Source organism: Micromys minutus (genome assembly GCF_963924665.1).
Source record: "Micromys minutus genome assembly, chromosome: 21".
NCBI lineage: Eukaryota > Metazoa > Chordata > Mammalia > Rodentia > Muridae > Micromys > Micromys minutus.
The window spans coordinates 5,333,248-5,347,469 of NC_137956.1; the positions used below are offsets into that span (position 1 = coordinate 5,333,248).

The window sequence follows — 14,222 nt, forward strand, 5'->3', positions numbered from 1 at the left end:
CAGGCTTCTAATTTTACTTTAGGACTTTTAAAAAAAGGTTTCTTTATTTTATGCATGTGAATACACTGCCGCTGTCTTCAGACACACCAGAAGAGGGCACTGGATCTCATTACAGATGGCTGTGAGCACCATGGGATTTGAACTCAGAACCTCAGGAGGAGCAGTCAGTGATCTCTGTGGAGCCATCTCTCCAGCCCATAGGATATTCTTCTAAAGACTTATCCACTTTTGTTTTATGTGTCTGAGTGTTTGCCTGCCTATCTGTGTATTCACTGAGTGTGTGCCTGGTGCCCAAGGAGGCCAGAAGAGGGTGCCAGATGCCCTGGAATTGGAATTATATACTGTTGTATCCACCAGGTAGGCATGGGGAATTGAACCTGTGTCCTCTGCAAGAGCATCTATTACTACAGCCTCATTATTTTGAGAATATTTTCAAAAGTGTTTTTTTTAATTACTTTTCTTTTTGTTTGCGCATGTGTGTGTCCATGTGGTGTGTGTGTGTGTGTGTGTGTGTGTGTGTGTGTGTGCGCTCATGAGCATATATGTATACCTGTGGAATCAGAGGCTATGTTACAGGGTCAGTTTTCTCCTACAGATCAGTGGGCCCCAGAGAAGAACTTTCACCCATTGAGCACTCTTGCTGATGCAGAACATTGAAAACTTTAGATTTTTATTTATGAGCATTGACTATGTCTATATGCATACGTGCACCACCTGGGCATGGGGATGCCTGAGAAGCCAGAAGAGGGCATCAGGTCCCCTGAAGTTGGGGTTACTGGTGGCTGTGAGTCACCTGATATGAGTACTGGAAACTGAACTCCAGTCTTCTGCAAGCACAGCAAGTTCTCTTAACCTCTGAGCCATCTCTTCAGCCCCAGAACACTTTATGTAAGTGTCAGAGACGGGGGATGGAATATCTTCTTCAGAAGATTTGTAAACAAAAAATTGAGAAAAAAGAAAAAGAAAAGAATGAGACAGAGCCAGGCAAAGGGGGGATTTTTGGAAATCCGGTGTGTGTTTTTGAGGTATGTGTGCAAATAAAACATAATAATTTTAAACATCAGTTGAAAGTGAATGATTAGACCAAGAATTAATCGATATTCTCTACTTGAGAGGGAAGGAAGCCCCAGGTCCCCATCCGTGAGCCCAGGACCAGGTACTGAGTAATTTCTGTTCTGAACTGCTTGTCTAATGTCTTCATGTAGTTTATGGGTGGGGGGTGGAACAGCAGGCTTTCAAACATTAAAAATAAAAGCAATCTCAGAGGTTATATGCATCCTCTCCTTCCTCCTGCCTCTTTAAAAGATGGAGTCATTGAGTCTAAGCTGGGAGCAGAATCATCTGCTCAGCATGTACAGATGTATACAGATGTTAACTCTGGTGAGTCAGCTCTGCCATATCACCTCACAGACCCAAGGACACCACTGAACCAAGTAGTGCAGTTAGTTACCTGTAGGAGAGAGAGGTAGAGACAGATCTTCATGAGTTCAAAGCCAGCCTGGTCTACAGAGCTGGTTCCAGGGCAGCCAGGGCCACACAAAGAAACCCTGTCCTGAAAAACAAACAAACAAACAAAAAAAAAAAAAAACCCCCAAAGAAACAAAAACACCACTATCAACAAAAGCCAAACAAAAGAACCAAAGAATAAACAAAAATAAAAATAAAAAAATAAAGAAACAAAACCGAAAAAGGCATTTTGCTATAGCAACAGAAGATTGTTTAAAAGGAGAGGATGAAATAATTAAATGCCTTGTGTTCATGTCATTCGAAGGCAAAATGAATGTACAGTATATAAGGAGCATTGTTAGATGCTGCTATTATATTGGCATCCAAGCTAATTTTATAATAGAAAAGTGGGGCGACTGTAAGATATGTTGTAAGAAATGTAATAGATTTTAATCTAGAATGTTTTTCTAACGGTGTAGCTTATTATGTGTTAATTATATGCCTGTCTAAAATACTTCTGAGAGTCAGCTCACCCAGGACCCCATATCCCCACAGAAGGACAGCTCAGATCATCAGTCACACATCAGTTGGAAAGTGGCGTCAGTTGTCACAAGCACACGGTTAGGAACAGGCCAGAAGTAGTAAAACGTTAGGCATCATGGGGCATGCCATAATCCCAACTCTGGAGATGTAGAGACAGGTGGACCCCTGGAGCTAGCTGGCCAGCCGGTCTAACTTACTGCATTTCATGCTAGTGGGAAATCCTGCCTCAAAAAAAGGCAGGTAGTCCTTCTGAGGAATGACTGTCAAGGTTGCTGTCCTATACTCCCCTTCCCCCTTCACAACCATTGAACTAAACAAAACAGCAGTCTTGGGAAGGTAAAAATAAAAAAAGGCTGTAATGAATTAAATTGTGATATTTGGTATTTTAGAATACTTAAGTATAGCTGCATTAATGTTTCATGTGACTTACATGTTTGTTTGCTATTTAAAGTCAACATAGGACGTGGTCAAGAGCAACTGGCGATATTTGCCCTGAAAAGCTAATCAGACTTATAATCAGTGTTTAAATGCTTAAGAAAGACTAGATTCCTAGGCTTGTTCTGAGGCGAACATGGCTATTACCATAGGACCTTCCTGCACCCTCTGATGCTCAGAGCCTCCTGACATGAATCATCTCCTCAGCCTTGACCAGAAGCTTCCTGTGAGCATCACAGGAAAAGTGATTCTGCCTAGGTGGCTAAATGGATGGAACCCCGGGAACAGACGCAGCCACTTTCTGGTAGGGCTAGAGACTGCTCAGTCTTCTGGAGATAATGTAAGCTAGTTCCATACCATATCTCAGAGACCCCAAGTGCCTCCACCCCTAGTACACACAGGGTTGTGATTTCAGAAGGAAACCTTAAAAACAAATGCTGGAAACCAGGGAGGCAGCATATTCCTGAAACCCTGTAATTAGGCGGTGAAGACAGGTATTCGAGGTCACCCTTGGCTACATAGTGAGTTTGAGGATAACCTGGGTTACTTGAGATACTGTCAAAAAAAAAAAAAAAAAAAAAAAGCTGGTGCTGGGCCCAGTGACCAAGGAGGGGGGAATGAGAGATACTCCAGGACACCAAGACTCATGGGCCTTGAATCTGACACCAGGTCCCTAGAGATCACGAAGGTTCCTGGTTATGGCAGCCCCAGGCAGTCCATTCATCCAGTAAATGATGACCTGGCTTGTCATGCCTGCATGCGTGCAGCAAGGGGGTAGGCTCTGCACTTAGACACCGTCTCTGCCATAGCCTGGGCAAGAAATAATGCTCTTGAAACTCAGGCCCATCTTTAAACAGGGGGTGATGTCATTCATTCTGAAGGGAGCCCTTTCACTAAGCTAAGAGCAGAGCGCTCACTCAGTATACCCTGCATCTCCTTATACTTTCGGTTGTAAGCCTAGCCTTTAATGGCTGATCCATCTCTCCAGCCTGTGCCAGACACTTCCTGTGCACTCTCATGGAGCTACGATTCCTTTATAAAGATAAGGAAGCACTGATCAGCCTGCCGATCAGCCAGTCTAACTGCTGTACCAGGCTGGACTCCATCCCGCTCTGTGCCTGTTATACACAGCACGTGGAAAGGAACGGCCGATGCTCTGCACACAGTAGGTGCTCCGAAGATGACATCCTGCTTTTCCCCTTTTGCCACCATCATGTCCCCGGTGTCTCGTGGGGGAAGGGCTACTCGGAGGGACACTGACAAGGACAGGTGCTTGGCAACCAGCTCTTTATGGAGTCAAAGAAGGCAAAGGCTCAATGCCAAGTTCTTAATAAAGAGCCTACAGGGAAAATGGATTTCAGCTCCTTCTATTAACACCCAACCCCCTCAGATCCTTCTAACTCATGGAACTGCTACAAAACCCCCCAAATGCCTTTCAAAGTGCCAGTGGCAAGATTATAAAGCAACTTCAAGATGCTGGTGAATCCAAGTCACCTCTAAAACAGGAAAAACAAAAAACAAAAAAAATAAAACCAAACCAAACCAACCAAACAAACAAAAAACCCAAAAAAACAAACCTAGGCAGAACAGAGCCCAGTGTTGGATTTGGGGAGTCATATCTCCAAGTGGACTTGGGGTTTTCATGAGCTTGGGTGCCCCTCCCTCTTCTGCCTCTGGTTCTCCATTTTCCTGAGATCACAATCCTTCTGAAGTTCTTAAAGGTGCTGAGTGAACCATGCGAGGGACACTGTGTAGATCATCCATAAAGGCCTGTACACTCGAGAACTTGTGGGTGGCGACAGTGTATTGTGCTTGCTGGGAGAATCCCTAAAGATGCACCAGACCCTTGAAAGCCCCGCTGCCGGCAGCAGACTGGGGCACAGAGGAGAACAACGAGCCGGGGCTCCTTTGCAGAGCTGGCGGCTAACCTTCAATCAATTTTATAAGGCCAGGAAATAGCCATATTTTTAATTAAGTGTCCACAGCAGGGTCAGCAACATAAAATTTAATGGCAGGGAAGACACCAACTTGAAAGAGCCACAGCCTCTTACCTCTCCTTCCAGGAAAGAGATTTTTTCTAAAAGCTGTAGGATCAGGAGCTGCTTCTGCTGGACTTTCTTCTTTAGCGATTCGATCTAGAAAGAGACAGGAGGAAAAGCATCATACAGAACTGTAGTTGTAGGATTGTAAGGTAATTAGAGGGCAGAAATACCTTTGCTGGTTTGCACAGAACCTGTGTGCAGATTTCATTTTTTTAAAGATTTATTTATTTATTTCATGCATATATAATTACACTGTAGCTGCCTTCAGACACACCAGATGAGGGTATTGGATCCTGAGTTGCTGGGATTTGAACTCAGGACCTTGGGAAGAACAGTCAGTGCTCTTAACAGCTGAGCCATCTCTCCAGCCCCAGATTTCTTTTTAATTTAGCATTTTTCTTTTTGAGGTAGAATGGGTCTCCAATTGCTATACTGCTGGACATGACCTTGAACCCCTAGTCTTCTTGCCTCTACCTCCTGGGTGTACCACCACATCTGTTTTATGGGATGCTGGGGACTGAACTCCAGCTTTGCGCATGTCAACTCCACTGATCTACACATATTCTCTGTGTATTGTTTCCTGGATCACCAGCTGGCCTGGGAACCTTTGAGAGCAGCAGATTCTGAGACCCAGAGATGCCCTCTTAGGTTTGTTTAGCCAACCTCTCCCCATGGACTGTGTTGTTTGGACCTTGATAAGAAGGTTATCAAGTTATCAGTTCAGGGAGTATACTTCAAGACAGACTCAAACAAGTCCACAGAGATAAATTATCTATCATGGACTGATGAACCATGGGCACTTCACACATTTAGTTAACCTCTCTTAATATATTTGCATCTGACCAACCAGGTGTCAAAAGTTTGTTCTGGGGGAGGGGAGGAGGATCACTAAGAGTATTCATGGAATTCAGAGGGCTAAGGACTCATGAGGACCACCGTAACCAGGATTGGCTCTATGGCAGATATGGTTTGCACTGCCCACTTTGTAACATCATGTTACACACCCTGGGCTCCTCCTGGCATTTCACTCAGAAACCATGTGTCCTGGGACAGAACAGAGATCATCTATAAGGCAGAACCAGGGTGCTTTGTCCCAGGCCGTGTCTTGAACAAGAGCGAGATCACTATGCAGGTTCAATCAATGGAATGCTACCTTTCCAACATTGTGTATCTGAGCATTCAGACATCCATTTGTAAAAATCTGTCATTGCAAAGTGACAGAATTCCCACGGAAGGGACCGAGTGACACCTGGAAAAGCATGTGCATGTTAATCATTCAATCCAGAAATACTATTTCTAGGCATAGATCCCAAAGATACATTGGACAAAATATAAACTAACTTGGACATATGATTTTTTATTTCTAGAAAACACAAAACCAACTCCACTAAATAAGTGACTAGTTGAACAACCTACACCAGTTAAGGTCTAGGTACCCTTCAAAAATAAAGTTCTCTCACACACTGATATGAGAAACTTTTAAAATTCATTAATTTTATGTTACATGGGTGTTTTGCCTGAAAGACATGTATGTGCACCACACATGTGACCTTTCCAAGGAGGCCAGAAGAGGGCGTCAGATCCCCTGGGACTGAAGTTACAAAAAGGTCAGCTGCAATGTGGACGATCAGAATTGAGCCTGGGTCCTCTGCAAGAGCAGCCAGTACTTTTAACTGCTGAGTCCTCCAGTCCCAACTATAGAAATATAAGAATGTAGCCAGGTAGTAGTGATGCATGCCTTTAATCCCAGTGCTCTGGAGGCAGAGGTAGGTGGGTTTCTGTGAGTTTGAGGTCAGCCTGGTCTAAAAAGCAAGTTCAAGGACATCCAGGGTTCTTAAACAGAGAAATCCTGTCTCAAAAAAACAAAAACAGAAGAAGGAGGAGGAAGATGAGGAGGAGGAGAAAAAGGAGAAGGAGGAGGAGGAAGGAAGAAGAGGAGGAGGAGGAGAAAGAGGAGGAGGAGGAGAAAAAGGAGGAGGAGAAAGAGGAGGAGGAGAAAGAGGAGGAGGATGAGGAGAAAAAAGAGGAGGAGAAGGAGAAAAAGGAGGAGGAGGAGAAAGAGGAGGAGGAGAAAGAGGAGGAGAATGAGGAGGAGGAGGAGGAAGAAGAAGTAGGAGGTGGTGAAGAAATGTAAGAATGCGTGTGGTGGGTAGAACAATGCAGCAGAAACAATGACACTTTGGGAACCTGTATTACACCCTGGTATTTACTGCTACTAAGGAATTGTCATTTTGTTGTCGTGATGACAGCATTATGGTTATCTTAGAACAAGTGCTCGTTTTAGACAGGCGCTGTTGACTGTACAGGAAACTTAAAAACTGGAGCCAGGATATGCGTAAAATGGAGCACAGGATAGGAGAAAAGAGGAGTAAAGAAAACCACTGTTGCCACATGGGCTGTTTGCTGAACCTGGAAAGAGCCTAGTGGGCTTCCCTGGTTATTGTCTTTGTGCTGGGTGGACTGGGCACTTACTCACTTTGAGACTGAGCCTCTACCCCTGGGCTGGCCTCAAACTCTCCATACAGTTTATAACCTAAGCCCCTGACCCTCTTCCTAGGATTACAGGCTGCACCATCACACTCGGTTTTATGCTGTGCTGGTGATCAAACCCAGGGCGTCCTGCAGACCCAGTGATCATTCCGTCAACTGACCTGCCTCCCAGGTCTGCACTTGGCATTTTTATTACGGCATATTTTAAATTTCAAATGAGATCACAATATATCACCCTTTGGGAAGACAACCTAGCCATATAAAATAGAACCAAGTAAATGTACTTAAGCTGAAATGCCTAGTGTTTTTAAATAACTACAGAAATGAAAGAGAGTAACAAGTTACCTAAATGCCTCTGAAATCTGCCCCCAAAGTAGTATCTGAGGAGGCCAGTGGTGGCAAGCCTGGGAGGGCCACCGCGCATGTGTTGCAGGTGGCACTGTAAATTAGAATGACCCTGCTGGCCATTTGGCAATACATATTAAGAGCCATAAAGCTGTTTGGACCCTTTGACCCACTAATCCCACTCCTGGGAATCTGTCCTAAGGACATAACTCAAACACAGGAAAAAAGCTGCATGTAGAGAGATGTTCCTGCTTTCATTATTTATAATAGAGAGAAAATGGAAATAACGTTAATGCCTTTCACTAACGAAACTGGCCATAAATCCTGAGATGCCAGCATGACAGAGTGTCTCATGCGGATGCTAGGAACAAACACATTGCAAAGTTGGGGAGGGGTGTTTATAAAAAGCCTTGAGGGACAGAAAAAACAAAAGCCTACCAATGTGAAAAGAAAGCCATTGAAGGGATTAGGGAAAGAGAAATAGTTCTGAGGTTGGTGTAGGATTGGCCCCTCCAACCCCAATGGTGTCATTTTTCTCCATTTTGTATAGTAATGGCTTACAAAAAAAGCATTGCACAATGTTCCTTTGCCTTTCCTTCTTATGGTCTTAAGACTGTGTGTGTCAAGATACAAATCGTTGTGTGTGTGCACACACATATGGGGCCTAAGGTTGACCCTCAGTATCTTCCTCTGCTATTTCGACCCCATCTCTGTCCCATCTCACCATCGTGGGGACAACAGGTGCAGTCTACTATGACCAGCCTTTTCAAGAGTGGTAGGAATTCAAACCCAAGTTCACATGTCTTCAGGTGAAGTACTTTACCAGTAGGCTCATCGCCCCAGCCCTTAAGAGTTTTGAAAGTAACTTTTGGTGTTTTTTTGTTTTTTGGTTTTTTTTTTGCTTTGTTTTTACCTTTTGGTGGTACTGGGTATTGAACCCAGGTTCTTGTACATGCTAGCCAAGCATACTACCTTTGCCCTAAAGTGGCTTGTCCTCAGGTAGCAGCCAGAAATGAGACCTGAAATTCACTGAAGGGCCTAAATTGGTAAGGAGAAAAATTCCATCAACTAACATAAAAAGTGACAGCAAATACCCAGCCTTCCTGCCTCTGAAGGACTCTCGAATAGCTTGGAGGTCAAGGAAACTAGAGATGTGGTTTCCTTTGAACACTAAATTGAGACCACAGAGAGCAGGATCTTGGGGCATGAGGAGCGCATGGGAAGACGCAGACCATGCAGTTGGCCCTTAGGCTTCAGTTTCCCATATCTGTGGGCCCCACCATCTCAGATCCAAACTATAGGCCGGAAATGGTCTATTCAGTATCTGCACTGAATGTTGACAGATTGATTTCTTGCTACTATTCCTTATGTAAAATAGTATAAAAACTATTCACGTAGTTTTCCAGAGACGCCGGAGATGCTTAAAGGCAGTGGAAAGGGATGTGTAGAGACTGTGCACATTACTGCACCACTTATTAAAAGAACTCGAAGTCCTCAGAGATCTGGTCTACAGAGGATCCTAGAGCCAGACATGCTCACAGGTACTGAGCGATAGCTATCAATCAGTCTATGGTGAAGGCATCATTGCCATACTTGACAGGGAACGTTCTGGGAGCTTTTATGAGGTCTGGAGAGCTGATGTCACCGTGAGGAGGCATTCGGTTTGGGGGAGGAAGAGAGGATGGTGGGAAGGATTCGGAGCATGCAAGGACCTCTGACGTAAGGTTTTCAAACATGTTCCCTGAAGCAATGGTGAAACTGTGCTGAATGAACATTCTTCATATGCAGCCAAACCAGGTTTACACAGTGCTGGGAATCAATCCCAGCCTATCTGCTTGTTAGGTAAGCATGCTATCAACTGGGCTATCCTTCAACCCCTCTTTCTGTCACAATTTGTTTTGAAACAGGATCTCATAGCCCAGGCTAGTCAGGTACTATGATGCCAAAGATCCTGAACTTCTCCCGATCCCCGTCTCTACCCCGAGTTGCTGAGATTGCGGACCTGTTCTACAATACTCTGAGACCGCCTGAGGCAGTAATGTGGCCTTCAGGAGGTTCATTTATGCTCCAGAAAATCTGAATTTGGGTCTAGCTGTCACCAGATGGTGGTAAATGACCCAAAACGCTGAGCTTGATCAAGCTGGGGTGTTAAGTGAAAAGTCAGGTGACTACTTTCCAGACTTTCATAGGTGACCTCAACAAGACCTCACCTTACTCTACTAGCTGGGTTTAAATGTCACACTGAAGTCCAGCGCTAGGCAGCACATAATCTCACCTGCTCTCTTTAAACTGAGATTAACATGCTTAAACGTCTGTCTCTGTCAGCATGGCTCTGTACCACGCTGGACAGATAATTTATATTCTCAAGATCTTGCAAGAGGCCAAGTTTTTAAGCCTCCAGGCTGATTTGGTATTTAAAGGAAAGGGAAAGAGTGAAGAGATAACCTTGTGGTTAAGAGCACTTACTGCTCCGGCAGAGGACCAGGATTCAGTTTTCAGCACCCACACTGGGCGGCATACAACCGTTTGGAATTCCAGCTTCAGGGGATCTGATGCCCTCTTCTGGCCTCTGTGGGTACTGCACACACTGGTGCAACAGTGTTGCACACGCAGGGAAGCAGGTCCAGATATACATAATTTTTAAGTTCAATTTTTTTTAAGGAGAAGGGAAATGATAGTTGTAGCTTGTTATAACTGATCATTGCTTTTCTCCTCTTTACCAACAGTTGCATCTGAAGTTTGAGCTAAGCAATCATTCTTAAGCATGGCCACACACTGGCATTGTCTGGGGGAAGCAGGGAGCTCACAAACTGCACGGTTTCATTAGCTGCTTTGGAAACAGATTACTGTAGTGAAAGGATTCCTCTTAATTTGCCTCAAAAATAGTTATCAACCTGACCAAGAAGAAGGCATACAAAAATGTTGGAACATTGGAAAGATGCTTAGTAAGTCAAGTAATTAATTACAAGGCAGAGTTGGATCCTCAGAGCATGCATTCAGAAAGTCAGGCATAGTACTGATCTTGTAAGCCCAGTGCTGGGAAGCAGGAAATAGGAGTTTTCTGGGGCTTAGAGACCAGTAAATCGAGACTATTGAGTGACCCTGTCTCAATATACATACATATATACATACATACATACATACATATATACATACATATATACATATATACATACATATATACATACATACATATATACATACATAGACAGATGATAGATAGACAGACAGACAGACAGACAGATAGATAGATAGATGATAGATAAAACGTATGAAAGTTAATGGCTCTTGAGGAATGATGCTCACATTAGAAGTTTTATTCTGGGGCTGGAGAGATGGCTCAGCAGTTAGGAGCACTGACTGCTCTTCCAAAGGTCCCGAGTTCAAATCCCAGCAACCACATGGTGGCTCACAACCATCTGTAATGGAATCTGATGCCCTCTTCTGGTGTGTCTGAAGACAGCTACATGCGTACTTATATATAATAAATAAATAAATAAATAAATAAATAAATAAATAAATAAATAAATAAATCTTTAAAAAGAGACTTAGTTAAAGTTTTATTCTGGCCTCCATAAGCATGCACACACAGATATGCACCCACATACCACCCACTCACATTGCCTATACCTATACACACACACACAGAGACACACACCACACACATACCACACACCCCATACACATAACACACACACACATACATCAACACACAGCTTTCTGGGCTTTTATTTCTAACAGTAACACATAGAATACAGGTCATTTTATGTCCCTTGATAGAAAAGGACACCGACTATAGCTGGATTTATGTGACCAATGCCCAGGTGGGCAAGGCTCAGGAAGCGTAATAATTCACTATGGAACTTGGGAACTGTGAAGAGAAATTAGTGAAGAAATACAGCCACAAATAAGCATTTGTTATTAGACACAATCGGCACAGGTTGTTAAGGAAAACTATTCTCTAGGTATTTTCTTATCCTACTGGGAAATGATGACAGATGTGGAGAAGGCCTCGTGAAAGAGGAAGCAGACTGCATGCAAGACTCCGTCCAGCTGGATGACATGTCCCAGAGCCATGCGTACAGTTTTCTTTCCTCCCTCCCCGAATCTGTACTGAACGTCAGGGACTGGGGGTGTGGCTTATTGGTAGAGTGCTTGCCTAGCACGCATGAAGCCCTGGGTTTGATCACCAGCACCTCATAAAACTGGGACAGAGGTGCACACCTGTAATGTTCATACTCTGGGGGTACCAGCAGGAGGATCTGAAATGTAAGGTCACCTTCAACTATATAGTAAGTCTGAGGCTGCTCTGCCTCAAACCACCACCACCACCAAGGGTAGGTACAGTGGTTCACACTCGTGATCTCAGGAGACCAAAGCATGAGGATTGTCACATGTGCCAGGCCAGCAGAGGCAACACAGTGAATCCCAGACCAGCCTAGGCTACAGTGTAAGATCCCATTATTAGACAAGGAAATGAACACCCTGCCGGTCACAGTTAAAAAACCTCTACTGAGACAAACCAGCCGTGGTGGTGATGGTTGGGGTGAAATTCTCATAGCTGAGAGGGTGTAAACTGGAAAAGTGCTAGAATGATTAGGACTCAATGCCTGGGGTTCTGACCCAAGCAATCAGAACCTTTCAGGGGAGTTACTGGTCAAAAACTGGCTTAAGAAAATGAAATCTAAATTTAGTTGGAAGCCAACTACTTGCTTTTAATTAGAAGTGTCAGCAATCAGAAGCAAACACTGAAGCAGAACCCATCCATAAACCTACAGCTAGGGGCTTCAGAGAGCAGAAACTGCCAACTAACTTCTAACTAGGCACTTTCTAATTTACCCACCTCTCTTTTGCTTCTCTTGTCCTGGGAGAGCCTTGTTTTCAACACAAACTCTTGCTCCATGATCTGGCAGAGCTTTTTTCTATACCCTTGGCAAGTCGGAAACCATGTTTGCTCCCTAAAGCCACGGGATGAAAACACGTTTGCTACCAACTCCCAGGACTCTGGTCCAGAAGCTTTGTCATGTTGTCAGCTTATTGTCACACTTTGGAACTTTCTTTGGCTTGTGAGGATGGAACCCAGGCCCTCGGGAGCAGTCATTCTGCCACTGAGCTACGTCTCAATCCCTTTACATCATAAGTTTAAGTTTCATTATCCTTGGTAGAGGAAAAGGCACCATAAAAATGCAAAAATAAAAATAATAAAGCTTAGCTTCATTTTGAAAATAGTAATGCACAGGGCAATCTGACAAGCTCAGACTGTGTGTGCACTAACACAGCCTGCAGGAATGGCTCCAGGAGGATGAAGAAGAGGACACATTACCTCATGGGAGGGGATGAATCAAGGCCCCGACCAAATGAAACTGAAAAATTGCTAAATGAAGTCTGAGTGGAGAAAATGAAAAATCAATGAAGGCCCAGAGGAGAAAGGCACATTCTTCATCTTCATGGGCTTGAGTAGGCAGTGGAAATCCACTTTCAATTAATGTGTCTTGTGGCATTCAGCCAGGCTGGATACGAACCGGGTGCATATTTTAATCAATTTTTTCTATTAAGTTTGAAGTAATATATAATAATAGAACTATGCTAGTCAAAAGGATCCGCTGAAATGGGCTTCTGAGCTAAGATAATCTTATTTGGTTTGATTTCTATCCTAGATTGATGGGAACTCAACTTCTCAGAGTAGAACAGAATGTAGATCCTCCTGGGTCCCTAAGAATGACTTAGCTATCGAGATGTCAGGAGAGAATGAATGCAGTGGCTTCCCAGAGCCTGTGCATTCACTGGGAAGGAGGACATGTTCTGGGTATCGGGCCTTGGATGGCTTAGTTTGTGATACTCACAAACAACCCTAAGTAGTGATGGCCCCAACAAGAAACCAAGGCTCAAGACCCTGGCAAGAGCTGAGACCTCAGCTACAGCTGCCCTAATGCTGTGACCCAGGCTCTTCTTATCCATATCTTGCTGTTAGAGGATTCATCTGCTACCGTCCTCCCGAGGACCACACCTTAGCACCGTGGCAATGGCCTGGGGGAAAAGGTAGATTGGAAACAAATGATGGTGTGGGCTGTCATGTGTGCTTGTGTGTGTCCACACATGTGTGTTGGTGCACATGTATGTGTACATGCAGAAGTTGATGGCAGATGTCTTCTTCAACTGAACCTGGATCTCACCAACTAGGCTAGACTGGCTGGCCAGCAAGCTCAAGGGACCTTTGTGTCTGCCTGGTGCTGCAGCACGCAGCTTTCTGTCACTGCCGGGGATCTGAACTTTGGTCCTCATTCTTTCATGCCAAGCACTTTGCCAACTGAGCCATCTCCCCAGTAATCTCCATCCATTTTATTTTCTGAGCAATGCAATGAGCATCTGCTCATAGCCAGCATCAAACGATCCTTTCAAAAATATCCCTAAAGTTTCAGTGTTGGGAATATAAACCCTGCCATGCTAGCCCCACTTCTTCTCTGCCATCAGCCCAGGACTCAGGACCCCACTCTGAGGCTCAGACTCACTTGAGCAGCAGGAACAGGCTGGGGAATCATGAGTGGTAATAACTTTTTTCTTGGCTCAGTACCCACCACCCACCCCAATGGGTCTCAACTCACACTTCCTGGCCTCACCATTTACCACTCCCTTGTCTGATCCAGTCAAACGAGATCCATGCAGGTACACCGTCTGGTCTTCATGGTTTTGGTTTTATTTACTCCGTATCTTATCTGGCACGACCTCTTCCATCCATTCAATTTCTGCCTAGAAAAATCTAACCCATTCTGCAAGATGCATTCAGACAGTGCCTCCTCCCCAAAGACTCTCCACCCACAGGAGAAATAGCTGACCATTGGAGGCACTGTGGGAAAACCACTTGGCACACACGCTGCCAGTCAGTCTGTACCGGGACCTCGGGAGCAGGTACTGTTAGGACTG

The 14,222-nt window shown here is 44.4% G+C and overlaps 1 protein-coding gene across 1 annotated transcript in view; it reads right to left on the reverse strand.

Moving 5' to 3' along the window:
- MYZAP (myocardial zonula adherens protein) overlaps positions 1 to 14,222 on the reverse strand; it is an 85,560-nt gene that overhangs the window by 18,302 nt on the left and 53,036 nt on the right. Inside the window, exon 11 of the mRNA XM_080934396.1 lies at positions 4,476 to 4,559. Within this exon, the coding sequence (XP_080790522.1) occupies positions 4,476 to 4,559 (84 nt within the window). The remainder of the gene's footprint in view (positions 1 to 4,475; positions 4,560 to 14,222) is intronic.